This window comes from Oryzias latipes, chromosome 6 (genome assembly GCF_002234675.1).
Source record: "Oryzias latipes chromosome 6, ASM223467v1".
Classification (NCBI taxonomy): domain Eukaryota; kingdom Metazoa; phylum Chordata; class Actinopteri; order Beloniformes; family Adrianichthyidae; genus Oryzias; species Oryzias latipes.
Window position 1 is genome coordinate 10,937,639 of NC_019864.2, and position 26,672 is coordinate 10,964,310.

Sequence of the window (26,672 nt, forward strand, 5' to 3'; positions counted from 1 at the left end):
ATCTTTCAATGTGTGCAGCACTCTGTTCTTCTCTGAGGTCTGCTGTTATGTTATGTATAATTCCTATTCTACAAAAAATGCAATTTTCTATATGCAATTTTAATAATCTTAAAAATACTTAGAACAACTTCTGACTTGTGCAGCCACATAGCTTATTTCAACTAAATCCAAGGGTCAGAAACATTTTACACTTAAGCAGCCAAACAGGTTTTATATGTGGCTAAGTAGGAGCAATATCTTATCCCTTAGAAAAATAGGACACTGGTTTGGATTGATTATGATATTGTTACTATCATAATATAAATTAAATATTTTTTAGATCCATAAATAAAACACAAACATAAAGAAAAAAGCCTTTTGTTTCAAAATATTAATAATTCTTTGACAGTTCCACATGACTTTCTTCTAAAGTAAAAAAAAAATTAAAAAAAATAAAAGACCCTGTGCCACATCTCAATGCATCAAATATAGCATAGGTAATGTAATGTGAGCAAAGATTTTAAAAAAAAGAGTGGTCTATTTTAGTTTGTGGTGTATCTCAGCCAGATTTTAATAAATCTATCAAACTAAAATTAATTCAGAGATAATTTAGTGACCCTTACCGTATTTCGGTACCATAGGGCCTATTCAAAATGATTTAAACTTGCTAAAAAATATAAAATCCACCTTTTACTTAAGTGCGCCTTAAATAATAGTTCTGGATGTTCTTGCTGACTTCAAAGTGATCTTCTGTGCTGCAAAGTGCTCGAAAATCTGTCAGAATGTTTTGGTCCGACATAGCTAAACTACAAAGCCACACGCTTCCGATTCTTGGAGCATTATGGGTATTGTAGTCAGGAGCCTCAGGGAGTGAGATATACATATATATATGCCATATTTATATATATATATATATATGCCATATTTATATATATATATATATATATATATATATATATATATAAAAACGCCCCTCTCACCCTCCGCGGGTGGTTTCTCCTCCAAGCTCGGGTCCTCTACCAGAGGCCTGGGAGCTTGAGGGTCCTACGCAGTATCTTAGCTGTTCCTAGCACTGCGCTTTTCTGGACTGAGAGGTCTGAGGTCTTTCCTGGTATCTGTTGTAGCCACTCCTCCAGCTTGGGGGTTACTGCCCCAAGTGCTCCAATTACCACAGGCACCACTGTCACCTTCACTTTCCAGGCTTTCTCCAGTTCTTCTCTGAGTCCCTGGTATTTCTCCAGTTTCTCATGTTCCTTCTTCCTGATGTTCCCATCGCTTGGCACTGCCACATCCACCACAACGGCTTTCCTCTGTTCTTTATCCACCACTACAATGTCTGGTTGGTTCGCCATTACCATCCTATCAGTCTGGATCTGGAAGTCCCACAGGATCTTTGCCCTCTCATTCTCTACAACCTTCGGAGGTGTTTCCCATTTTGACCTTGGGGTTTCCAGTTCATATTCTGCACACATGTTCCTGTATATTATTCCAGCCACTTGATTGTGGCGCTCCATGTATGCTTTCCCTGCCAGCATCTTACACCCTGCAGTTATGTGCTGGATTGTTTCAGGTGCTTCTTTGCACAGCCTACACCTTGGGTCTTGTCTGGTGTGGTAGATCTGAGCCTCTATTGCTCTGGTGCTCAGGGCTTGTTCCTGGGCTGCCAGGATGAGAGCTTCGGTGCTGTCCTGTAGGCCAGCCCTTTCTAGCCATTGGTAGGACTTCTTGATATCAGCCACTTCAGTTATGGTCCGGTGGTACATCCCATGCAGGGGTTTGTCCTCCCATGAGGATCTGTCCTCCAGCACTGTATCCTCTGTTCTCCATTGCCTGAGACATTCACTGAGCACACTGTCAGTTGGGGCCTTGAGCTTGATGTATTCATGGATCTTGGATGTTTCATCCTGGATAGTGGCTTCTACGCTCACTAGTCCTCGGCCTCCTTCCTTGCGGCTAGCATACAGTCTCAGGGTGCTGGATTTGGGATGGAACCCTCCATGCATGGTGAGGAGCTTTCATGTTTTAACATCCGTGGTCTGTATCTCTTCCTTTGGCCATCTTATTATTCCTGCAGGGTATCTGATAACGGGCAGTGCGTAGCTGTTTATTGCCCGGGTCTTGTTTTTGCCATTGAGCTGGCTTCTCAGGACTTTCCTTACTCGTTGGAGGTATTTAGCTGTTGCAGCTTTCCTTGTTGCCTGCTCCAGGTTGCCATTTGCCTGCGGGATTCCAAGGTACTTGTAACTGTCCTCGATGTCTGCTATTGTTCCTTCTGGGAGTGAGACCCCTCCTGTGTGGACTACCTTGCCTCTCTTTGTCACCATCCGGCTGCATTTCTCGAGCCCGAATGACATCCCAATGTCAGTACTGTAGATCCTGGTGGTGTGGATCAGGGAGTCAATGTCACGCTCGCTCTTAGCATATAGCTTGATGTCATCCATGTAGAGGAGGTGACTGATGTTGGCCCCATTTCTGAGTCGGTATCCATAGCCAGTCTTGGTGATTATTTGACTGAGGGGGTTGAGACCTATGCAGAACAGCAGTGGGGACAGAGCATCACCTTGGTATATCCCACATTTGATGGACACTTGTGCAAGTGGCTTCCCATTGGCTTCAAGGGTGGTTTTCCACAGCTTCATTGAGTTTCCTATGAAGGCTCTTAGAGTCCTGTTGATGTTGTACAGCTCCAAGCATTCAGTGATCCATGTGTGTGGCATTGAGTCATAGGCCTTCTTGTTATCAATCCAGGCTGTGCACAGGTTGGTGTGTCGTGACTTGCAGTCTTGAGCGACTGTTCTGTCGACCAGGAGTTGGTGTTTGGCTCCTCTGGAGTCTCTACCAATGTCCTTCTGTGTGTTACTCATGAATTGATCCATGTGCCTATTTATCTTTGTTGCAATGATGCCTGACATGAGCTTCCATGTTGTGGACAGACAGGTAATTGGCCGGTAGTTGGATGGGACTGCACCCTTTGAGGGATCCTTCTGGATCAGGATCGTTCGCCCTTCCGTTAGCCATTCGGGGTGAGTCCCATCCCTTAGCAGCTGGTTCATTTGTGCTGCCAGGCGCTCGTGGAGTGCGGTAAGCTTCTTTAGCCAGTAGGCCTGTATCATGTCAGGGCCCGGTGCTGTCCAGTTCTTCATACCTGAGACTCTTTCTTGGATGTCTGCCACTGTGATGGTTACTGGATTCTGTTCAGGGAGGTTGCCATGTTCTTTTCTCAGAGAGACCAGCCACTGGGCATTGCTGTTATGTGCTGTCTCTTTCTCCCATATACTTTTCCAGTATTGTTCAGTTTCTAGCCTTGGTGGGTCTGCTCGGCTGTTTTGACCCTGCCACTGAGCGTACACTTTTGCAGGTTGAGTTGCGAAGAGCCTGTTTATTCGTCTGGCTTCATTGTCTCTTGTGTACCTCTTTAGGCGGCTGCTCAAGGCTAGGAGCCTTTGTTTGGCAGTTTCCAGTGCTTCAGGTATGGGCATCTGGCTGTATCTCTTAGGTACTTGCTTTCTCATTGTACCTCTTTGAGCCTCTGTCAGCTTACTCACATCTTTCCGAGTTGCCTTGATTTTGAACAAGACGGAACAAGACGGAAATGGACTATATATATATATATATATATATATATATATATATATATATATATTGTACTCTAAAAATGTTGAAATTACATTCAATGGTCTTTTGTACGTAGAGTCTGAAAACAGACTTAAAAACTTGTGAAGCGACGCATGAACATGAGAGTTTTGAAAGTGGAAGCGGAAGTTCAGTCAAGTTTCTTAGTGATTGGGAGTGTCTCCACCCGGGCCAGACACACCCATCTGATCAACAAACACCTGCCTTACCTCATTCACCCCTGAAAAAGTGCTCACACTTTTATCCGTTTGGTCTGATTCCATTACAGTTCCAGAAACCGGTATAGACTAATAATGAATTTCTGTTACGAATATCTTAACTGAACTTCTAAATCTTAATGCTTTGCTTGTTAGTTCTAACTTAATTTTAAGGACATTTTGAAATGTGTTTCTTGTTTATTGAAATGTTCAATTGAAATATTGATTTCTTTCTTTTAAGGTTTTCAACCTATCATTATGTTCATCTGTCATAATTAAACAATCTCCGAAAATACAGAGAAAAGAAAAGAAAAGTGGATGAGTGATTGAGTTGATTCCATGTTCTTTGGAAAATAAGGCCTATCGAGTCAGGCAGGAGCTGTAGGACACCAAAAGACTCAACAATACATGCACTTACATAGAAAATATGAAAATGGTTGCTCAAACATGACCATTTCGTTCATGTGGACAACCTCGGGGATGTCCACATGAAGGAGGGATCCTCTGCCAGGACGGACAGGCGATGTACCAGGACTGTTAGAGAAGAATTAGCATATCTAACTCTACAACTACATGTTTGAATAGTGTAGCAGATGGGCTTCATCCAGATGGAATTGGGGGACAGCTAGGGGCTCAAGATGAGCCAGAGACGAGGTCCACGGCCAAATACAGGAACACAAACAAGCCACCTGGAATCTGGAATCCCCCGGGGGGAAGTGGGAAAGAGGGACAACTCATGAATCGCACTGCACCAAACAGAGGCATGGAGAGCTAATGGATAAATAAATGATAAAGAATAGAATGAGTAATACACTCACTTTGTCATTAGAAAAAAAGGAAAACACTTTGTAACCTCATGCTGAAATCAAATCACAGCCCAAACAATGAATTTGATCTGAATTTAATATAATCTGCTTTGGGCCACTTGGCCAGATGAGAAATAGTTTCTAACAATTAAACTTTTTTTTTTTAAATGCTGACAACTCTTCTGAGCAGTGACGTCCCCTGAATAGTTCACCTTCCCCTGAAAATTAAGTACAAAGCTGCTGGCACTGCAATGGACAAGATAACCTTTAAGGCTCAGCGGAGACCATGTGTGGCAAAGTCCCACACACCATCTACTTTAATTGTAAGATTTTATTGAAGAGGGCACTTGAATGAGGATGTGAATGTCTGTTGCGATTTGACTCAGCGAGTCACACTTTATTTTACCTACAAGTGCTGTGAAAATGTATTGGAAAAACTGCTATAAAGTGCTATAAATTCAGAATATACAAATTGTTTTTTGAGCTGTTCAGTGAAAAATATTGTTCATTCGAGGATGGATGTTCGCTTCAATGTATTACTAAATCTTCAATTAACCACATGTCTACCAGAATCCCCTATACTACCTGACATGATTTAATATTTTGTTATTTTAGGAATGGAGTTAAAGTGTTTTATCATCATGTGGTTCATTAATAGGCAAAGGGATAAGATTTCTAATCTGATAGACCAATAATGTCCATGCTGTTTTTACTCATAAGGTTGAATCCCACAGTTCTTAACTCCTCATAAATTGTAATTATTTAATTTCTGATTTTTGTTCTTGTTTAATTGACTTTAATACAAATGCAAATCATTGTTTGCAACTTTTGCACCCACCCAGCCTGGATTGCAACGATAAGTGGTTTTTAGAAAAATTAGCGTGTTCATCATAAAGGGGCAGTTCAAAAGCAATGATATTTTTAAGCAAACTTCTTTTTCCATTTTCAGTGTTGTGCAAAGTGAAGCTTCATATCTGGCGAGGAGGGGTACATCCTGAATAGGCTACATAAACACATATACTGTGTTTTCTATGAATTATTCAAATATTCAACGATAATGCAATAACTCATTTATAAAGTCATTTGTTCAATTCAGACAGGAATCCCATCTTAGTCTCCCTGGTAAGGTTTGTGTTGAAAGAAGAAAGTCCAGTCATTAGCTGAGCCTCAGATTCAGGAGAAAGAGTGCAGGACCTGCCCCGGCTACAGAACACTTAACCAGCTTTCAATCCTTGCTAGAATGCACAAGAAACCGTGGGAGTTTGCAGAACTAGATTTTACCAGTTTTGCTGTGAACAACACACTGAAGCCTACTGGACGCAGTTATGCATGGATACTTTTTTTTCTGCTTTTCCCCCTAACACACTGCCTTAACAGTCAGCGCAACCTGTCTTCCAGGAATGTGTATATGTATCACTGGACTGAATGGCCCTCCCCCCGGCGTTCCACATAGGAAGTACTCATTGGCTTCCAGTAGCCAAAGACCCATAGACTTCTATTGAGAACTAAAGTGCTATTACTCAGATATTTGTCAGAATAACTGTTCTCGCTCTGCCACCTTTTTTAATATGTTCTTGCTAATTCTCATTTTTTTTGTAATTTTTTTTTTCTTTATTGCAAGTTATTTAAATTATAAACTGACCAATTATGGCTCAATAAAAGTAGGTGGTCTCATGTTGAATCTTCGAAAAATTTCACAGATTCTCCTGAGCCTGCTTTCAGCTAAAGGGGTGTGGTCTTCTAACATGCTTACTCCTGACTGGAGAGAGTGGTTGCCATAGAAATGCAGACTCAGACTGATTCAGACCAATACCTTTTAACACTAACATAAATCATCTGATTCATCTCAATTTTGTAAATGCACTTCACTACTGTAAAGTATGGCCTCCTGGCGCAAAGCTGATTTTCTCCGCTTCAGAATTCACTGGGAATATGTTAATTATGTAAACAGTTGTAGAGTTACAGTAGTCCACAGTATATAAACAGTGTTTAGGAGGTCAATCAGAGCTAAAGCTCTGATTGACCTCCAGTTACTTTCATTTTCAAATCAGCTTTAAACTGGAAGTCAAAGTATTTCCCTTTGCAGAAAAAAGTACATTTGTAAAGAAAGCACAAAGAAAAACTAACAAGAAGTTTTACTAGATTGCTCTGTAAATTTGTACTTACATAAATTAGCATATTGTACATCACGTTTCTTACAGAAAACATTCACCATTTTCTTTAACCTGCATCTAAAGCACGATTCTTAAAATTTGTGGCACTTGAAATTTCCATTTGAGACACTTTTCTGTTATCTGTAAGTTTGCTGTGAGACATTAAAACCGAATCACATTTCAGTACAGACAGCAGCTCTGTTTGGAAATAGAAGTTAAAAAAGGATGCTCTGCTTGCTGCATTCTGCAATTTTGCTTCATATTGGACTGAGTCCTGCACACCTGCAATGAGTTCACTTTAATCAGGCCAGTATGTTTGCAAGTGGATGTGCAACGTAAATGTTAAGATATTTTTTAATCATGCATTGCTGCGGGACTTGTAAATCCATCCCATCTGTTCTGGAGCTGATGAGTATCTGTCGTACAAGTCTTTTATGCCTTGTTCATTTCGAAAAGAAATTTGCTGGAAATTCCTTATCAGCAAAAAAAAAAAAAACTTTCAGAGATGTGAGTCCTGCTATGAATCGCATAAAGCCTGCAAGGGCTTCAATATTTGCTCTCATGCTTCAATATTTGCTCTCATTTATGGCCCTCACAAATTCAGGATATGAAGCGGGGATGAGACATCGGGCCCTGCAGAGACTGTTGCAACAAATCCTGTCAAACACACTGTCAAAAGGCTGGAGGTTTGATGCCTTTGTCACACTGTCCACATTAAAATTTCCTTGTAATTAAGAGGTGGAAATGTGCTCTTGCACCAGCGGGTCAGTTAGATATTAATTAGAATGCCTAATTAGAAGCTTTCATATCTCAATTTTAGAAAGAAAAAAAAAAGAGCATGGACGCTACATAATCGTGAAAGTGCAGTGGGATGGGGTTACGGTGAGAGTAATCTGTTTAATTTTGGTCTCTGTAGTTTAAATAATGGATTCTATAGCTTTATTCCATCAGCCTCAGCTCCAGACAGCTCAGATATTGCTTTTATTTTTCAACTGTGTGTATTTCTGTGTGCATGGGAGGCTTTAATTGGAAAGATCAGCAGCACTAATAGCTTCTCTCAAGTGACGAGCCTTTTGTGTTGAAAATGACAGTTTTCTTAGTCTCCAAACCACAAACTGTTCACGTGTTGCATGTTTTGAATTACAATAGATTTGTCATGGACTTTTAGTGTTGGGAGATTAAAAGAGATTCACAAATGTCACAAGTTATTTTGTCAGTATGGTCTTTTATTTATGTAAACTAAGAAGGTCAACTTTACCTTTAGCCTTGCACTTTCATATGAATTAAACCGATGATTTTAGGTAAACCAACTCAAACCTGCTGTGTAATTAAATCGGTAGCCAGGAAATCTGACTTGATGAGAACAAAGGGTGTGCTCAGCTTGAAGTCACTTCATCTACTGTCCTCAGAGAGATGGATGAGTCACCAGTCAGCCCTTTCATGAGTGCTCTTAAACCCCATTACCTGCAGAGCCGCTCTTGTTCAGCTGTATTATACGGTTGTCACAATGGTCACACACTGGCGCTGGTGTAAAAGCTGATGAGAGGTTGCTTTTGAGGAAAATTTCAAAGTCACTTGTATTTGTTAAGGAACTGGAGGGGTAGAATCCAATCTGGGCTTGGTGACAAAAACATTTAATAAATGAAACATTTAATAAATGAACCAGAACATGACAAAAAATAACTTAAAAACCAAACTAAATCCACAGAATCCTCATAATAGCCCTCCCCAAAAGGGCAGTTTCCAGATGCCCAAATACAGCACAAACACCTGGGAAGGGGGGCATGGAGGAGCAACAAAACAAAAACAAATCCAGGCTCCTGCACCCAAACGGAGGTGAAGGGTCAACATGGCGAACACCTCCACAGGAACAGGCAGCAAGAAAAGCAGGGCAGACGACTCTCCCCAGGGACAGAATTCATGAAGCGGAGCAGCCCAGATGACGTTCCTCTGGGTTAGCAAACATGATCAAGGGGGATTATTGGCATCCATCCTCAGGGACAGGGAACATAAAGGAGCAGCCTTGGCAGCCCTCAGGAAAGACCACACGAAGCAGAGCAGCCCTGGCGAGCCTCCACAGAAACAGACGGATGAAGAGGAGTTCCCCCTGCGATCCTTCTACGGAACACATGCAATGAAGAGGAGCTGTCCCGGCAACCCTCCTCAGGAACAGACGCACGAAGAGGAACGGCCTCTGCGACCCTCCACAGGAACGGGACAGGGAGCATGACTTGTTCTCCTGCGGGGTCTAAAGTGGTCAGGTCATACTGTCAAGACCTGGTGGTATAAGATCCAATATCCAGGAGACCAACTTGGTGAGAGAAACTTACAATTTAATAAATTGACCAGAACAGGACAGAAAACAACTTAAAAACCAAACTTGACCACAGGATTCTCACAGTAGTGGTCCACTTGTAAAAACTGGCTTTTTAGCATGCAGATCTCCCCTAACTGAGAATCCTGCAGCACATGGGATAAATTAATATAAATGTCGGAGTGATGCAGACCACATTAGTTTGCTTACATGCAACCAAAAGCTGGGCGTGCAATGAAATGGAAAAAGGTTCATTTTTATGTTGGAACTTAGTCAATCTAAATCAATCTAATGTCAAAATAGATTTCAGACAGTCTATCTGCTATCTGCTAATTTAAATCTGATACTATAAAAGAAGTCATGCAAATTAGAAGATTTGATTTTGATAAAAATATACTTAAATCACCACGAGGTTCCATGTTGTCATGTTTTCCGTTCAAATCTTTATTATAATGCAAAATCCTACAAAGGAGATCAAAAAACTTTTAACCGTGGGGTTTTATTTTTACTGAGTTTGAAAGGCTAATGTGAGTACTACAACCATAAAAATTAAATACGGGTGATAAAAAGTCCAGATAGATGAGAATATTCTGGGGGGGGGGGGCAAAGCACAGGATGTCCATATGTAACCCTGTAATGACAGGAAGATCAAAAATACAGGAAGTGAAATTACAAAGGAAGCAGCCCTGGGGATCTTTCTGTTTACACTCACTGGCAGCTAAATGATAGGCCACCAGCAGATAAAACAGTGTTGGCTGAGGAGTGCAACATATTGTTGTTATGTGAAGCACAACAGTACACAAACCTGAGACAACAGCACAACAGGACCAGTTCAAAGCGGAATGGCAAATCGAACTTTTGTCTGAAAGACCCACTCCAATGAAAATTGTGTTTTTTATTTTTCTGTTGTATTTTTTGGATGGAGGACATGTATTAAAAAAAAATACACAACTGGGAGGTTAATTTCCATTGAACTACTACCGCCCTGCAGAAACTATGTCTTAGAAGATGACATAGGTTTTCAGATTATGGCTAAAAACTGTATATTTATAGGCACCACAGGGAGCAATTTGAAAGTCAAAAGATGACTGGAGTCTATAAGCTACACGTACACTGTCAGGAACTGGAGGACCCAAAATGCACCAGACTTGGCGGTGGGAACTTAAACATTTATTAAAGAGATTTGGATGAGACAAAATCCATGGCAAAGCAAAAAGGTGACACAATAGATGATTGCAAAATCCGACACTTAAATACACTGAGGGCAATTAACTGAAATGAAAACAGCTGTGACTCCCCCAGGTGAGATAAAACAAAACATGACCAAAACCATTTCATAATTGACAAAAAAACATGCTTCACGATCCTGACATATATGACGTGCTTTTCTAAAGGATGTATACTGTTTCAAATTCAAATTCAAAGGGTTTATTATCATATGCACAGTAAGAAACGGGTTTCCCTGCAAAATGAAATTCTCACTTCGCTGTCTGCTCTGAATGCCAAAAAGTATAGAAGAAACTGAAAAAATCACACACAACATATACACAAAAACACAAGATGTCGAGTGGCAAATTCTAAAAGTGCAAATGTGCAAAAAGTGATAATAACAGTAGCGAACGATGAGGATTTGCAAGGGTGTGCAAGGTGCAGTTTGTTGTTTCAGACTCCCGTCAGCTGTTAAGGAGTCTGATGGCAGAGGGAAAGAAAGAGTTCCTGAGTCTGGCGGTCCTGCACTTCACACTCCTGTACCTCCGTCCTGAGGGGAGGAGAGTGAACAGACCTCGTTGCGGGTGGGTGGGGTCCTTGACGATGGAGGCAGCTCTCCTGGAGACCCTGCGTTTGTATATGCTCTTCAGCGAGGGAAGAGGAGTCCTGATGATCTTGGACGCAGTCTTCACCACTCTCTGCAGGCGTTAGCGGTCCATGGCGGTAGAGCTGCCGCACCACACTGTGATGCAGCAGGTCAGAATGGACTCAACCATGCAGCTGTAGAAGTTGCTGAGGATCTTTGGGGACATGCCAAACCTCCTCAGCCTACTATGGAAGTACAGCCACTGATGAGCTTTCTTCCCCAGCTGTGAGGTGTTGAGTGTCCAGGTGAGGTCCTGGCTGAGGTGGACCCCCAGATATTTGAAGCTGCTCACCCTCTCCACTTGCAGACCTTGGATAAGAAGCGGCTGATGAGGGTTCCTCTCCTTCCTCATGTCCACTATCATCTCCTTTGTCTTGTCTGTGTTAAGGGTGAGGTTGTTGTCCTCACACCATTTGTCACCACACCATGTCACCAGACTGGCCACCTCCTTCCTGTAGGCTGCTTCGTCCCCGCCAGCGGTGTCGTCAGCAAACTTCAGGATGATGTTGTCCTTATGAGAGGCCAGACAGTCGTGGGTGAACAGGGTGTAGAGGATAGGGCTAAGAACACAGCCCTGTGGTGTGCCAATGTTCGTGATGATGCTGGCTGAAGACCTGTTCCCTATTCTGACAGACTGAGGCCTGCCAGTCAGAAAGTCCAGGAGACAGTCACAGATGATGGGGTGTATTCCAAGGGAGAACAGTTTGTGGGCGAGTTTGTGGGGAACGACCGTGTTGAATGCAGAACAGTAGTCAATAAGGAGCATCCTGATGTAGGAGTCTTTACTCTCCAGGTGTGAGAGGGAGGTGTGCAGGGCTGCAGCAATTGCGTCTGAGGTGGACCTGTTGGGCCGGTACACGTACTGCAGGGGGTCTAGTGTGTCTTCTGGGATGCTGCTCTGAATGTGGGTCAGCATCACTCTCTCAAAGCACTTCATAATGATCGGAGTGAGTGCTACTGGTCTGTAGTCATTCAGGTGGGAGGGCTCTTCTTGGGAAGGGGAACAATGGTTGTTTAGCCCCAAATATTCAAATTCTAGTTAAACTGTGTGACATTGCTAATCCTTTTATTTTCAAAACAATTATGAGGTTCTGATTTGTAGTTTTTACATTCTTTTTACTTATAGTTCAACTTCAGATCAGTATTGTTTTAGGTAATAATTTACATATTTTATTTATTACATTGAAGTCTAGTGTCAGGAACTGGTGATGTAGGGTCAATATGGAGTAGGCTGGTGGCAGATTTTTAATCATTTAATAATAGACTTGAACATGCCAAAAACATGAGAGCAACAAAAATGGTGACAAAGCAGAACAGGCTACCTTCAAACCAGACACTTATATAGGCTGCAAGCAATTAACTGAAATGAAGACGGCTGTGGATCGTGATTAACCTGAAATTACTAAGGGGTTCTCAGAGCATGACCAAAAACAACAAAAAAAAAAAAAAAACTAAACCACAGAACCCTTACATGGAGAAGCAGATTCAGAATAGTATGCTTGTTTCTTGTTGCCACTTGGTTCTATAAGTAGGAAATATGGTTTGTCTTTTCACTGTTATGCAAATAACTTTTAGCAGTCTCTGAAAAAGAAAAGTCCATCTACAGAAACACTTCATAAATGTATTTTGGACTTAAAGTCATGGATAAACTTAGCCTAAATGACAGTAAGACAAAGGTGATAGTTTTTGGCGAGAGCTCTGGATCCTTCACTGTTGATCTGGGTTCTTTAAATAATTGTATGAAACCTCATGTGACTATTTTGAGGGTGACGGTGGAGTCTGAGCTGTAATTTGAAGGACAAATAAATTCAGCTGTTAATGATCATATTTCCCCGATTTAGCTTAATTACACTGGCTGCTCATTCATTTTAGCATAAATTTTAAGATTCTCCTATTTGTTTTTTAAAGTCCCACTCTTTTATTTCCCACTTTTCCAGGTCATAGTTTCTGTAGAGCAGCAGGAGTTCATTAGAAATCCACCTCTGAGTTGTGGGCGGGACTGTTGGCGCAGAGTAAGCCTGTGCTTATTTCCCATCATCCCTTTGTTTACACCCTCTCCCGCTAGCTTACAGCCACTTCACAACCCCAACCTAACCTTACAGGTGTAACAAAAATAGTGAGCAACATTGAAGACAGATAGACACTACCTATTTTATGTCGTCTGTAAAAACCCAAGTTTTTACTTCCCTTTAAACACACAGTCAATGAGTTTTTCTTTCTTTTATTCCATTGATTTGTAATTTGTATCCATTTTATTAGTTATGTAATGTAACAAGGGATATGAAGTTTGAAATCACATATGTCTTAATAGATTACATGTATTGCCTTTATATTAATTGTCTTTCTGTTCACGGTACTGTACAGCACTTTGGTTCTGCAGAGACAATTTGAATGCTCTATAAAGTTGGTATGGTGAAATAATAAATTACTATAAAATGCTAACATGTATTTTTGAATGCTGGAAAATTGATTTGAATTGGTGTCAAATCTTCGAAATTGCTGTTTTTAAGCCCAAATGATAAAGTTGGAAATGTCCAAACTTCTACACTGCAAAAACACCTAATAACAAGTCACAAATTCATAAAATTTCAAAAGAAAGAAAAGTCTTCAAATAAGCAAAAACGTCTGCCAATCGAATACCATGAATTTTTATTTTGAGAAAGAAAAACACCTAGTCTCTAAGACATATTTTCCCTAAGCTAAAATTATTTTGATTTTTAAAAAACTTTCTTGATGAGTTTTTTTTCTTGCAAAACTGAAAATAGGACAATTTTTCTTTATACTCGGGTCATTTTATTTTATTATTTTGCTGTTTTTGCTATTTAACAGCAGAATGTGAGCGGCATAGTCACAATGGGTTTTTTATTTTATTAATTTTCTTTTATTTGTAATCCTTTGATTTCTTTTTCACAATAGCTTTAGTAAATAACTGTCCTTGTAAAAAATAATTAGTGTAAATGGAAAAAAAATCCATTTTCTTTGCCACATATTGAGTTAATCTGCATTTCTATCAGCTCTACGTTCATTATCTCATCAGTCTGAAACAGAATCAAATCTTTTAGGACCAACAGAAGAGTGTTCCAACATGATCGCTTAATGGTATTTTTCACTGTCTATTTCTTGTTTTGTCTATGTTGTGTAAAGAAATAGCTCCATACTTTCCATGATGCTGTTTCTGCCTTTTAGTCACATAGTATGGGGTCTGAAATATAGATATGTACATGATAAGTAGCTCCCTGAGGAAACAACGTGGCCCATCAGACAAATGCAGCAGCTCTGCTGTCTGGCTCTGACGGGCGGCCTGTGCTGGTATGATACGCAAATGGGCAGATTAGTGTTGGCAATCATTGTTCTTCCACCTGCATAAATTTGAAGAAGAATAACAAGAATAATAAATGTGTAAATCCTACAGGAAATATTTGAACTGCACAACACATTATACCACCACAAACTTTTCATATTTTCAGACGGAAAGTTCAAAAGTTTGTGGGTTAAAGTGTATGTTGAAAGCCATATTGTAATAGATTTATGATATCTTGAAATTTCATGGTATATATATATATATTTAAATTGAAAATAACTCATCAAACTCTTGTCACTCAGAAAAGGGTGGACCAGTCACCGGTGGACTGGGAAGCCTTTTTAAAAGCAGGAGTCTTTTATCATCAGCAGGAGGGAATGGCATTGCCTGGTAATAGAAGTAAAGGCTTAAAAGATAAAGAGACAGAAGTCTAGTCTAGACCTTCTGGCGAACACTGTGAGCTGATTTGTGCAGCGATGGATTTATTTCTCCCAAGCATTGAGGCTACATCCAGCAGTCCTCTTTGTAACTCCTTGTGAGCACCGTATTGACATGCTGGATGCACAAGACAGACAAAGTGTGTGTATACATTACAAGCAACACTTTTAAGTGAAAACCGAAGAAACAAACAGAAAAAGGACGTGTCAATATTGTCAATGTTGTTTCTGTCAGATGTGCTACTGGGATAAGTTTTTTGGGTGTTCAGATGTAGGGGTGACCTTTCTGTTACTGTGAAATCCTCAGAGACATTAGTTAGAAATGAACATTAATCCCTCACAGAATCTATACTTACTGGCTACTTTATAGGCACACCTATCCAACCACTAGTCAATGCAAATTTCTTGTCCGCCAATCACATGGCAGCAATTCAATGCATTTTGGCATTTAAACATGGTCAAGGCGATCTGCTGCAACATCACATATGTAAGTACAACATAGTATGACAACCTTAATAAATCAGAAAAATTCCAAGATATCATGTTTCATTGATTCTGAACTGGGTTTCTCCTGTATGAGACTTTTATTTTGGAAATAGCAAGAAAGATACATCAACCGATACAAGTTTAGAAGTAATTATTCAAGTATTTTCCCAGCAATCAAAAATTCATTACTGTCCTGATGTGCTTTTGCCTCATCAACTCTCCCACCAGAAGTCTGTAGCAGAGCAGTCATCAGCTTAGCATAACATGAATCTTTTCCTTTCATGTTGGTCCTAAAGGAGTATTCAGACAGACAAATGCCCATGGGTGAGCTTCATTCTACAGGAATCATGCTCCTTTCTTGAGCTGCACTCAACAAATCTCCACAGAAATTGGCACAAAGGAACATCTTAATCAGAGATCCTACAAACAATTCTTCACGAGTGCTTGGTGCCATGACATAAAGCTATTATCATAAAAATGCTGTGCTGAGGTGATCTCCACTCAGAGGGCAAAACCTCCTTCTATATTTCATTTATTGATTCTCTCATGACTAATTTACAATAAAGGTGAACTGCTTCATGATGCTGTATCTTACATGTGGACTCATTGCACAGAGTCAAAGTGAATATTCAAAACATGCAAAGTTGGTAATGGGGCAATTACTATATCAATGAAGAGCAATTAACATCACCCAGTGAGGGCCCGTGGGCAAGGACCTTAACGCTGCTGCCTCCCAAGCGCGGCTCGTCTGCAGCTCACCGCTCCCCCAGGGGATGGGTCAAATGCGGAGGACAAATTTCGCACACCAAGGTGTGTGACAGAAAGTGGGACTTTCTTTCTTCTTTCTTTTGACAAAACCAGCTTATAAAGTTAGAACAAAGGTATGTTAGCAATTTAATTATAATTCTTTTAAAGGGTAAAATGCCAAATATAGGAAGAGGAATCTATGGTGAAACAAATTTCAAAGTGTTTTCTATCTCAAAAAATATTGGAAACATTTTCTTGAACTGTTGTCCCCTCGTCCTACACAGCTTAAATCTTAAAAGTTTACTAAAACTTTTTAAAGACTCGTGCAAGGAAAATCATGGTTTTGGGGGTTTTAACATGTTAATTTTTCTCATGATGGAGGATATATGTAAAGAAAATTAAGCTTAAAATCATAATTTTTCCTTATTCAACTGGTTGTGAATGAGGAGCAGATGAAAATAAGCCATTTGAGAAAGCCTGTTGCCATTATTGTTGCTCTGATAATGTTAGGTTGAGGTCAATGAGTTATATCGCTAGAGGAGCCACGCCTGCTTTAGAGGCCTGGCCGACGGTGGCGGAGCGCGACGCCATCTTGGTGAGGTCGACGACGCCCACATGACAATGATTTCTGTTGCTTTTAGAGGTGTCTAAGTAGCTTTTATATACTATATATAATTTTACATTTATATATTTATACATATATGTAAATATGTATATATATATATATATATATATATATATATATATATATATATATATATATATATATATATATATATATATAAATATATATATATATATATATATATATATATACATAGATACATACATCATTTGTTGTTGTCAAAGAAGAGAAACAGTCAGCCTTAAAAGCTCAAACTTTAAGGAAAATGCATTGTTGCAGGACTTCTTACAAATAAAAAACTTATTAGAAAGAATTTTTAAAAATAATTTCCAAACATTTAGAAGTTTTAGACCTCTTTGACATGTAATTTAAATGATTTAGAAAAACCCAACAATAAGTCAATAATAATAATAATAATAAATCAATAGTAAGTCAATACAAACAATAAATAATAACAATAAATAAATAATAAGTAAATAAATAATAAGTCTATTAATACTAAAAATAATAATAATAATAAAAAAATATTCAAAAGAAGTCCAAAAGTGAACAATAGATTTACCCTAAAAAAATAAAAACAACAAAGAAAAACAATAGATTTATACTGATTCATGTGAGTGATCAGTTTGGTGTAACACAGATGGTATGGTGTCGGGTCTCAAGCAAACAGTCTGGCCTCTTATCAAAATGTGTTTCCACAAAATGTTTTGAACATAGCCAGACTGTATTGCTAGTTGGTAACCACAGTGTTCCATCTGGGTTAGCTCTTTTGATAGCTAAGGCCCACTTTGACCTCAAGTCTGAATCCATTGGAAACCTGCAAGAAAAGTTCAGTCACTGAGTCAGAAATGATTAAATCTATATTACTATAATAGCCTAGTATGCTGTATACAGGTTTAGTAAAATAAAATGTACATTTATGTCGACAGCAAATTATACGTACATCATGCAGCATGATGATAATAGCCCTGCAGCATCATGCATGTCAACATGCGTGCCATTAATGAAGCCCCTGCAGCATTAAAAGAAAAAAATTAAAATACTTACCTGTGAAATGATATACCTTCCTCCTTTCTCATTTCTCTGATTTTGGCAGTTGAAACCCAAACAATGAACTGGTATTATGCAAAAAATGTGTTCACATGCATGCACTGCAGTGGTAACTTGACCTCACCAAGATGGCAGTGCTCTCCTCTCATGAGGAACCACGGGATGTCTCCTCTAGCGATTTAACTCATTGGTTGAGGTAAGGGGTTGCAAGCTAACGGCACAGAGGGTAAACAAAGGGATTATGGGAAACAAAGTCAGGCTTACTCTGCATCAGCAGTCCCGGCCAAAAGTCAAAGGCAAAATTCTGATAATTACTATAGATCAAAAGATGATTGGAGTAGGACTTTAACTAAATTTACATTTTTGAGTCTTAACTCTTAATGTAAAATAAAACAAGTATGATTTCTTTTTTAATATGGACGAGAGGTTGACAACTTCTTTTATGTGTCTGTGTGAGAAGAAATATTCAATTTTTTTCTCAGTTGATGTCAACTCTATTTGGTCAAATTAAAGGTAGGGTAGCAGCGGTCGGCAGGCAAACAGGGTTAGGAGTGAGGAGATCATGTCCATATATAACGCTCTGTTAGGAAGGCAGAGTGGCACAAACAATACTTCGCACTAAACTGAGATCAATGCAGAGCTCAAGTGTGCTGTGGTTGATTGAGTAAATGAGAGTGAGCTGCACAGCACTCAGGAAGTGTGGTTAGAACTCAGGAGGTGGTTCCCGCTGGTGACCGGAGGGGGACAAAGTTCTTACTTCTGAAAGAGTCCCCTACCTCCAGAAGTGAGGGGCCCTCCGACTCAAAGGTAAAGCCTGAAGTCTGGGAGCTGGTCTGTTCGGTTAGCATCAGTGGAATTCGCTGATAAGGGAGGGGTCACTGTGACCTGGGAGCAACCCGCCCTAATGGCTATGTCACACTTCCGCCATATCTGTACATGCTGTAAAAATAAAAACATCTCGAGATCACTAACAGTTCGTTAGCCTCATTGCATAATTGCCACAGTCACATTTTAAGAAAAATTTCAAAAGCAGGAATAATCACACTTTTTGGAAATTAGGTTCTAATAATTTTGTTGTGCACTGCATAATTACAATGACAGAATCAGATTCTGATTTTTATCCTTTAGTAAATATTAAAATTTGCCCAACAATATAACTGAGGCATTCATGCCATGAGGCTAATGAATGTATTTTTTTGGGGAGGAGGAGTTTTTTTGTAGAGGGGTCAGTGACCAGATCTGTACCTGCTTTAAAAAATAACATCTCGAGATCACTAACAGTTCGTTAGCCTAATTGCATAATTGCCACAGTCACATTTGAAAAAAATTTGAAAAGTAGGAATAATCACACTTTTTGGAAATGAGGTTGTGAAAATCTTTTGTGCTTTGCATTATCACAATAAAAGAATCGGATTCTGATTTTCATTCTGGGGTAAATATTAAAATTTGGCCAGCAATATAACTTAGGAATTCATGCCATGAGGCTAACGAATGTGTTTGGTTTTTTTTGGGGTGGGAGTGGTTTCTTGAAGAGGGACCAGTGACGATCAGTTGACAGAGAAGGCATGCCCCCTCCCCCCTTTAATACTCCCCCCGGCCCTCCACCACCCGCTCCAATGTCTTCGACACATTTCTGGCATATCTTTACCTGCTTTAAAAAAACATATCTCGAGATCACTAACAGTTCGTTAGCCTCATTGCATCATTGCCACAGTCACATTTAAGAAAATGTTTAAAAGCAGGAATAGTCATACTTTTTTGGAAATTAGGTTGTAATAATTATGTTGTGCCTTGCATAATGACAATAAAATAATCAGATTCTGATTTTAATCCGTTGGTAAATATTAAAATGTGGCCAACAATTTGTCTTAGGCATTCATGCCATGAGGCTAACAAATGGTTTATTTGGGGGGCGGGGGTGTTGAAGAGGGGCCAGTCACCAACTTTTGACAGAGAAGGCATGGCCACCCCTTAACTCCCATCCTTACAATCCCCCTTCGCCCTCCACCACCCGCCCTACTGGCTACGACACATTTCCGGCATATATGTACCTGCTTTAAAAAAACATCTCAAGATCACTAACAGTTCGTTAGCCTCATTGCATAATTGCCACAGTCAAATTTAAGAAAATTTTTAAAAGCAGGAATAATTCAACATTTTTGGAAATCAGGTTCTAATAATTTTGCTATGCATTGCATCTTTACAATAAAAAAAACGGATGCCTATTTTTATCCTTGGCTAAATATTAAAACAATGCAACTCAGGCATTTATGCCATGAGGCTAACGAATGTTTTTATTTAGTGGGGAGGAGTTTTTTAAAGAGGAGCCAGTGACCAACAATCAACAGAGAAGGTATGGCCCCCCCAAACACCCACCCTCCCTTGGCCCTCCACCACCCGCCCTAATGGCTATGTCACATTTCACCCATATCTGTACCTGCTTTAAAAAATACATGTCTTGAAATCACTAACAGTTCGTTAGCCTCATTGCATAATTGCCACAGTCACATTTAAGAAAATGTTTAAAAGCAGGATTAGGTTGTAATAATTATGTTGTGCAGTGCATAATTACAATAAAATAATCAGATTCTGATTTTAATCCGTTGGTAAATATAAAAATTTGACCAACAAAGTAACTCGGGCATTCATGCCATGAGGCTAACGAATGGTTTATCTGGGGGGAGGTGGGGGTGAAAAGGGGCCAGTAACCAACAATCGACAGAAAAGGTATGGCCCCCCACTTAACCCCCAACCCCCTTGGCCCTCCACCACTACCCTTATGGCTACGAAACATTTCCGCCATATCTGTACATGCTTTAAAAAAAACACATCTCAAGATCACTAACAGTTTGTTAGCCTCAAAGCATAATTGCCACAGTCACATTTGAGAAAATGTTTAACAGCATGAATAACAAAATTTTTGGAAATTAGGTTTTAAAAATTTTGTTGTGCAGTGCATCTTTACAATAAAAGAATCAGATTCTGATTTTTATCCTGGGGTAAATATTAAAATTTGGCCAACACTATAACTAAGGCATTCGTGCCATGAGGCTAGCGAATGTGGGGTTTTTTTGGGGGGGGGAGTTTTTTTGTACAGGGGCCAGTGACCAACAGTTGACAAAGAAAGGCAGGCGGGCAGGCGGCCCGGGTGTAGAGTCTGGCAGTTCGGGTGTAGAGTCTGGGGCAGAAGGCTTGGGGTCAGAGTTTGGGGCAGGCGGTTCGGTCTCAGAGTCTGGGGAAGGCGGCTGGGTCTCAGAGTCTGAGGCAGGCAGTTCGGGCTCGGAGTCTGGGGCAAGCTGTTTGGGCTCGGAGATTGGGGAGTACAGTCTGGGGAAGGCGGCTCCGGTGTAGTGTCTTGGGCAGGAAGGTCGGGCACAGAGTCTGGGGTACGCGACTCGGATGTAGAGTAAGGGGCAGGCGGATCGGGCTCAGAGTCTGGGGCAAGCTGCTGGGGTGTAGAATCGGGGGCAGGGGGCTAGGGCTTAGAGTCATTGAAAGAAGGTTCAGGCTTAGAGTCTGGGGCAGGCGGCTGGGAAGTAGAGTCTGGGACAAGCGGCTCCGATGAAGAGTCTTGAACAGGCAGCTCCGGTGAAGAGTCTGGGGCACGCGGCTGTGGTGTAGAATCTGGGGCATGCGGCTCCAGTGAAGATTCTGGGGCAGGCGGCTCCGGTGAAGAGTCTGGGGCAGGCAGCTCATGCGTAGAATCTGGGGCAGGCGGCTCTGCTGAAGAGTCTGGGGCAGGTGGCAGGGGTGTAGAATCTGGGGAATGCGGCTCCGGTGAAGAGTCTGGGGCAGGCGGCTCCGATGAAGAGGCTTGGGCAGGCAGCTCTGGTGAAGAGTCTGGGGCAGGAGGCTCCGATGTAAAGTCTGGGAAAGGCAGCTGGGGTGTAGAGTCAGTGGAAGGCGGCTCGGGTGTAGGGTCTTGGGCAGGCGGCTGAGGTGTGGAATTTTGGGCATGCGGCTCGGGCTTGGAGTCTGTGACAGGCGGCTGGGGTGTAAATACAGGGACAGGCGGATGGGGTGAAAAGTCTGGGAAATGGGGCTCGCATATAGAGTCTGTGGCAGGCGGTCCAGGCTTAGACTCTGGGGCAGGCGATTGGGGATCAGAGTCTGTGGCAGGCGATTGGGGATCAGAGTCTGTGGCAGGCGGTTCGGGCTGAGAGTCTGGGGCAGGCGTTTGGGGTTTAGAGTCTGGGGCAGGATGTTTGGGCTGAGAGTCTAGGGCAGGCTGGAGTGTAGAGTCTGCGGCAGGAGGTTTGGGCTGAGAGTATAGGGCAGGCTGGGGTGTAGAGTCTTAGGCAGGCTGGGATGTAAATACTGGGGCAGGCGGATGGGGTGTAGAGTCTGGGGAAGGCGGCTCACATTAAGGGTCTGGGGCAGTGGGCTAGAGCTGAGAGTATGTGTCAGGCAGTTTAGGCTTAGACTCTGGGGTAGACGTCTGGGGATCAGAGTCTGTGGTTGGCGGCTGGGGCTGAGAGTCTGGGGCAGCCGGTTGGGGTTTAGAGTCTGGGGCAGCCGGCTGGGGTGTAGAGTCTGGGGCAGGCGGCTCGGGGTAGAGTCTAGGGCAGAGGGGTTCAGAGTCTGGGGCAGGCTGGGGTATAGAGACTGGGGCAGGCGGATGGGGTGTAGAGTCTGGGGCAGGCGGGTACAGAGTCTGGGGCTGGCGGCTCGCATAAAGGGCCTGGGGCAAGGGGCTAGGGCTTAGAGTCTCTGGCAGGGGGATCAGGCTTAGAGTCTTAGGCAGACGGCTCGGGCTCAGAGTCTGTGGCAGGGGACTGGGGTGTAGAGTCTGGGGCAGGCGTCTCCTCTGTAGAATCTGGGGCATGCGGCTTCAGTAAAGAGTCTGGGGCAGGCGGCTCAGATGAAGTGTCTTGGGCAGGCGGCTCCGGTGAAGAGTCTGGGGCAGGAAGCTCCGGTGTAGAGTCTGGGGAAGGCGGTTCCGGTGTAGAGTCTGGGGAAAGCAGCTGGGTTGTAGAGTCTGGGGCAGGCGGCTCCGGGGAAAAGTCTTGGGAAGGCGGCTGGGGTGTAGAGTCAGGGGAAGGCGGTATGGGTATTGAGTCTGGGGAGGGCGGCTCCGGTGAAGAGTCAGTGGAAAGCGGCTCTGGTGATGATTCAGGGGCAGACGGCTCTGGTGTAGAATATGGGGCAGGCGGCTCCGGTGACGAGTTTGGGGCAGGAAGCTCCGGTGTAGAGTCTGGGGAAGGTGGCTCCGGTGTAGAGTCTTGGGCAGGCGGCTCCGGTGAAAAGTCTGGGGAAGGTGGCTGGGGTGAAGAGTCTGTGGAAAGCGGCTGGGGTGTAAAGTCTGGGGGAAGTGGCTGGGGTGTAGAGTCTGGGGCAGGGGACTGGGGTGTAGAGTCTGGGGCAGGAAGCTCTTTTGTAGAATCTGGGACATGCGGCTCCGGTAAAAAGTCTTGGGCAGGCGGCTCCGGTGACGATTCTGGGGCAGGAAGCTCCGGTGTAGAGTCTGGGGAAGGTGGCTCCGGTGTAGAGTCTGGGGAAGGCAGCTGGGGTGTAAAGTCTTGGGCAGGCAGCTCCGGTGAAAAGTCTGGGGAAGGCGGCTGGGGTGTAGAGTCAGGGGAAGGTGGTATTGGGGTAGAGTCTGGGGAAGGCGGCTCCGGTGAAGAGTCTGGGGCAAGCGGATGTGGTGTAGAGTCTGGGGCAGGCGGTACCAGTGAAGAGTCTGGGGAAAGCGGCTTGGGTGTAGAGTCTGGGGAAGGCCGCTCAGGTGTAGAGTCTGGGGCAGGCGGCTGGGTGTAGGATCTGGGGCATGCGGCTCCGGTGAAGAGTCTGGGGCATGCTGCTCCGGAGAAGAGTCTTGTGCAGTCGTCTCCGGTGAAGAGTCTGGGGCAGGAGGCTCCGATGTAGAGCCTGGGATAGGCAGCTGGGGTGTAGAGTCAGTGGAAGGCGGTATTGGTGTAGAGTCTGGGGCAGGCGGTTGGGGTGTAGAATATTGGGCAGACGGCTCGGGCTCGGAGTCTGGGACAGGCGGTTCTTGCTCGGAGACTGGGGCAGGTGGCTGGGGTGTAAATACAGGGACAGGCGGATGGGGTGAAGAGTCTTGGGCAGGCGGCTTGCATAAAGGGTCTGGGGCAGGCAGTTCAGACATAGACTCTGGGGCAGGCGGCTTGGGATCAGAGTCTGGGGCAGGCCGCTCAGGCTCAGAGCCTGGGGCAGGCAGTTTGGGCTGAGAGTCTGGGGCAGGAGGTTTGGGCTGAGAGTCTAGGGCAGGTTGGGGTGTAGAGTCTTGGGCGGGCTGGGGTGTAAATACTAGGGCAGGCGGATGGGGTGTAGAATCTGGGGCAGGCGGCTCCGGTGAAGAGTCTGGGGCAGGCGGCTCCGATGAAGAGTCTTGGGCATGCGGATCCGGTGAAGAGTCTCGGGCAGGCGGCTCCGGTGAAGAGTCTGGGGCAGGCAGCTCATGTGTAGAAATCTGAGGCAGGCGTCTCTGTTGAAGAGACTGTGGCAGGCGGTTGGGGTTTAGAGTCTGGGGCAGCCGGCTGGGGTGTAGAGTCTGGGGCAGGCGGCTCGGGGTAGAGTCTAGGGCAGAGGGGTTCAGAGTCTGGGGCAGGCTGGGGTATAGAGACTGGGGCAGGCGGATGGGGTGTAGAGTCTGGGGCAGGCGGGTACAGAGTCTGGGGCTGGCGGCTCGCATAAAGGGCCTGGGGCAAGGGGCTAGGGCTTAGAGTCTCTGGCAGGGGGATCAGGCTTAGAGTCTTAGGCAGACGGCTCGGGCTCAGAGTCTGTGGCAGGGGACTGGGGTGTAGAGTCTGGGGCAGGCGTCTCCTCTGTAGAATCTGGGGCATGCGGCTTCAGTAAAGAGTCTGGGGCAGGCGGCTCAGATGAAGTGTCTTGGGCAGGCGGCTCCGGTGAAGAGTCTGGGGCAGGAAGCTCCGGTGTAGAGTCTGGGGAAGGCGGTTCCGGTGTAGAGTCTGGGGAAAGCAGCTGGGTTGTAGAGTCTGGGGCAGGCGGCTCCGGGGAAAAGTCTTGGGAAGGCGGCTGGGGTGTAGAGTCAGGGGAAGGCGGTATGGGTATTGAGTCTGGGGAGGGCGGCTCCGGTGAAGAGTCAGTGGAAAGCGGCTCTGGTGATGATTCAGGGGCAGACGGCTCTGGTGTAGAATATGGGGCAGGCGGCTCCGGTGACGAGTTTGGGGCAGGAAGCTCCGGTGTAGAGTCTGGGGAAGGTGGCTCCGGTGTAGAGTCTTGGGCAGGCGGCTCCGGTGAAAAGTCTGGGGAAGGTGGCTGGGGTGAAGAGTCTGTGGAAAGCGGCTGGGGTGTAAAGTCTGGGGGAAGTGGCTGGGGTGTAGAGTCTGGGGCAGGGGACTGGGGTGTAGAGTCTGGGGCAGGAAGCTCTTTTGTAGAATCTGGGACATGCGGCTCCGGTAAAAAGTCTTGGGCAGGCGGCTCCGGTGACGATTCTGGGGCAGGAAGCTCCGGTGTAGAGTCTGGGGAAGGTGGCTCCGGTGTAGAGTCTGGGGAAGGCAGCTGGGGTGTAAAGTCTTGGGCAGGCAGCTCCGGTGAAAAGTCTGGGGAAGGCGGCTGGGGTGTAGAGTCAGGGGAAGGTGGTATTGGGGTAGAGTCTGGGGAAGGCGGCTCCGGTGAAGAGTCTGGGGCAAGCGGATGTGGTGTAGAGTCTGGGGCAGGCGGTACCAGTGAAGAGTCTGGGGAAAGCGGCTTGGGTGTAGAGTCTGGGGAAGGCCGCTCAGGTGTAGAGTCTGGGGCAGGCGGCTGGGTGTAGGATCTGGGGCATGCGGCTCCGGTGAAGAGTCTGGGGCATGCTGCTCCGGAGAAGAGTCTTGTGCAGTCGTCTCCGGTGAAGAGTCTGGGGCAGGAGGCTCCGATGTAGAGCCTGGGATAGGCAGCTGGGGTGTAGAGTCAGTGGAAGGCGGTATTGGTGTAGAGTCTGGGGCAGGCGGTTGGGGTGTAGAATATTGGGCAGACGGCTCGGGCTCGGAGTCTGGGACAGGCGGTTCTTGCTCGGAGACTGGGGCAGGTGGCTGGGGTGTAAATACAGGGACAGGCGGATGGGGTGAAGAGTCTTGGGCAGGCGGCTTGCATAAAGGGTCTGGGGCAGGCAGTTCAGACATAGACTCTGGGGCAGGCGGCTTGGGATCAGAGTCTGGGGCAGGCCGCTCAGGCTCAGAGCCTGGGGCAGGCAGTTTGGGCTGAGAGTCTGGGGCAGGAGGTTTGGGCTGAGAGTCTAGGGCAGGTTGGGGTGTAGAGTCTTGGGCGGGCTGGGGTGTAAATACTAGGGCAGGCGGATGGGGTGTAGAATCTGGGGCAGGCGGCTCCGGTGAAGAGTCTGGGGCAGGCGGCTCCGATGAAGAGTCTTGGGCATGCGGATCCGGTGAAGAGTCTCGGGCAGGCGGCTCCGGTGAAGAGTCTGGGGCAGGCAGCTCATGTGTAGAAATCTGAGGCAGGCGTCTCTGTTGAAGAGACTGTGGCAGGCGGCGGGTGTGTAGAATCTGGGGCATGCGGTTCCGGTGAGGAGTCTGGGGCAGGTGTCTCCAGTGAAGATTCTGGGGCAGACGGCTCCGATGAAGAGGGTTGGGCAGGCAGCTCCGGTGAAGAGTCTGTGGCATGCGGCTCCGATATAGAGTCTGGGAAAGGCAGCTTGGGTGTAGAGTCAGTGGAAAGGCCGCTCGGGTGTAGAGTCTGGGGCAGGCGGCTGGGGTGTAGAATCTTGTTTAGGCGGCTCGGGCTTGGAGTCTGGGACAGGCGGCTGGGGTGTAAATACAGGGACAGGCGGATGGGGTGTTGCTGTAATAATGTAAAAAGCAAACAAATTAAATAAACTGTTCACTCTAAAATAAAATACAGTTACATAGGGCAACATGGTGGAGTATGCAGGTAGCTTGCACAAAGCCAACAGTTCTTCATTCTTTAGCAGTTCTTCTGGAGGAAGATCAACATATCAGCTTTCTCTGGCAGTAGTCGGGACCTCTCCTGGCTTATAGTGTTCCCTGCAGTTGAGAACACCCTCTCAGAAGGGGTGGAAGAAGCTTGGGTACAGAGGTAACCTGTTGCAATGATAAAGAGGAGAGGAAGAGTATATTTTTTTCCCACCACCACATTACTGGATCTTCAGCCAT

The 26,672-nt window shown here is 44.4% G+C and overlaps 2 protein-coding genes across 2 annotated transcripts; both read right to left on the reverse strand.

The window, feature by feature from the left end:
• Positions 1–20,606: 20,606 nt before the first annotated feature.
• On the reverse strand, positions 20,607–22,257 carry LOC111947503 (uncharacterized protein DKFZp434B061-like). The gene is made up of 2 exons (XM_023955446.1): positions 21,902–22,257; positions 20,607–21,793 (listed from the first exon to the last, which is right to left on the reverse strand). Exons 1-2 carry the CDS (start codon positions 22,255–22,257, stop codon positions 20,836–20,838), a joined length of 1,314 nt encoding a protein of 437 aa, XP_023811214.1. The 3' UTR covers positions 20,607–20,835.
• Positions 22,258–22,414: 157 nt separating this feature from the next.
• LOC111947505 (extensin-2-like) lies at positions 22,415–24,235 on the reverse strand. The gene has a single exon (XM_023955452.1). The coding sequence runs from the start codon at positions 24,233–24,235 to the stop codon at positions 22,415–22,417; it is 1,821 nt and encodes a 606-aa protein (XP_023811220.1).
• Positions 24,236–26,672: the final 2,437 nt, after the last annotated feature.

Bases quoted from the DNA above. Each gene is read 5' to 3' on its own strand.
- LOC111947503 (XM_023955446.1), bottom strand. From the start codon at position 22,257: ATGCGAGCCGCCAGCCCCAGACTCTGTACCCGCCTGCCCCAGACTCTA. The intron at 21,794-21,901 runs GTATTTACATCC...CTAGACTCTCAG, and splicing joins CACCCCATCCGCCTGCCCCA to CCCAAACATCCTGCCCCAGA.
- LOC111947505 (XM_023955452.1), bottom strand. From the start codon at position 24,235: ATGCGAGCCGCCAGCCCCAGACTCTGTACCCGCCTGCCCCAGACTCTA.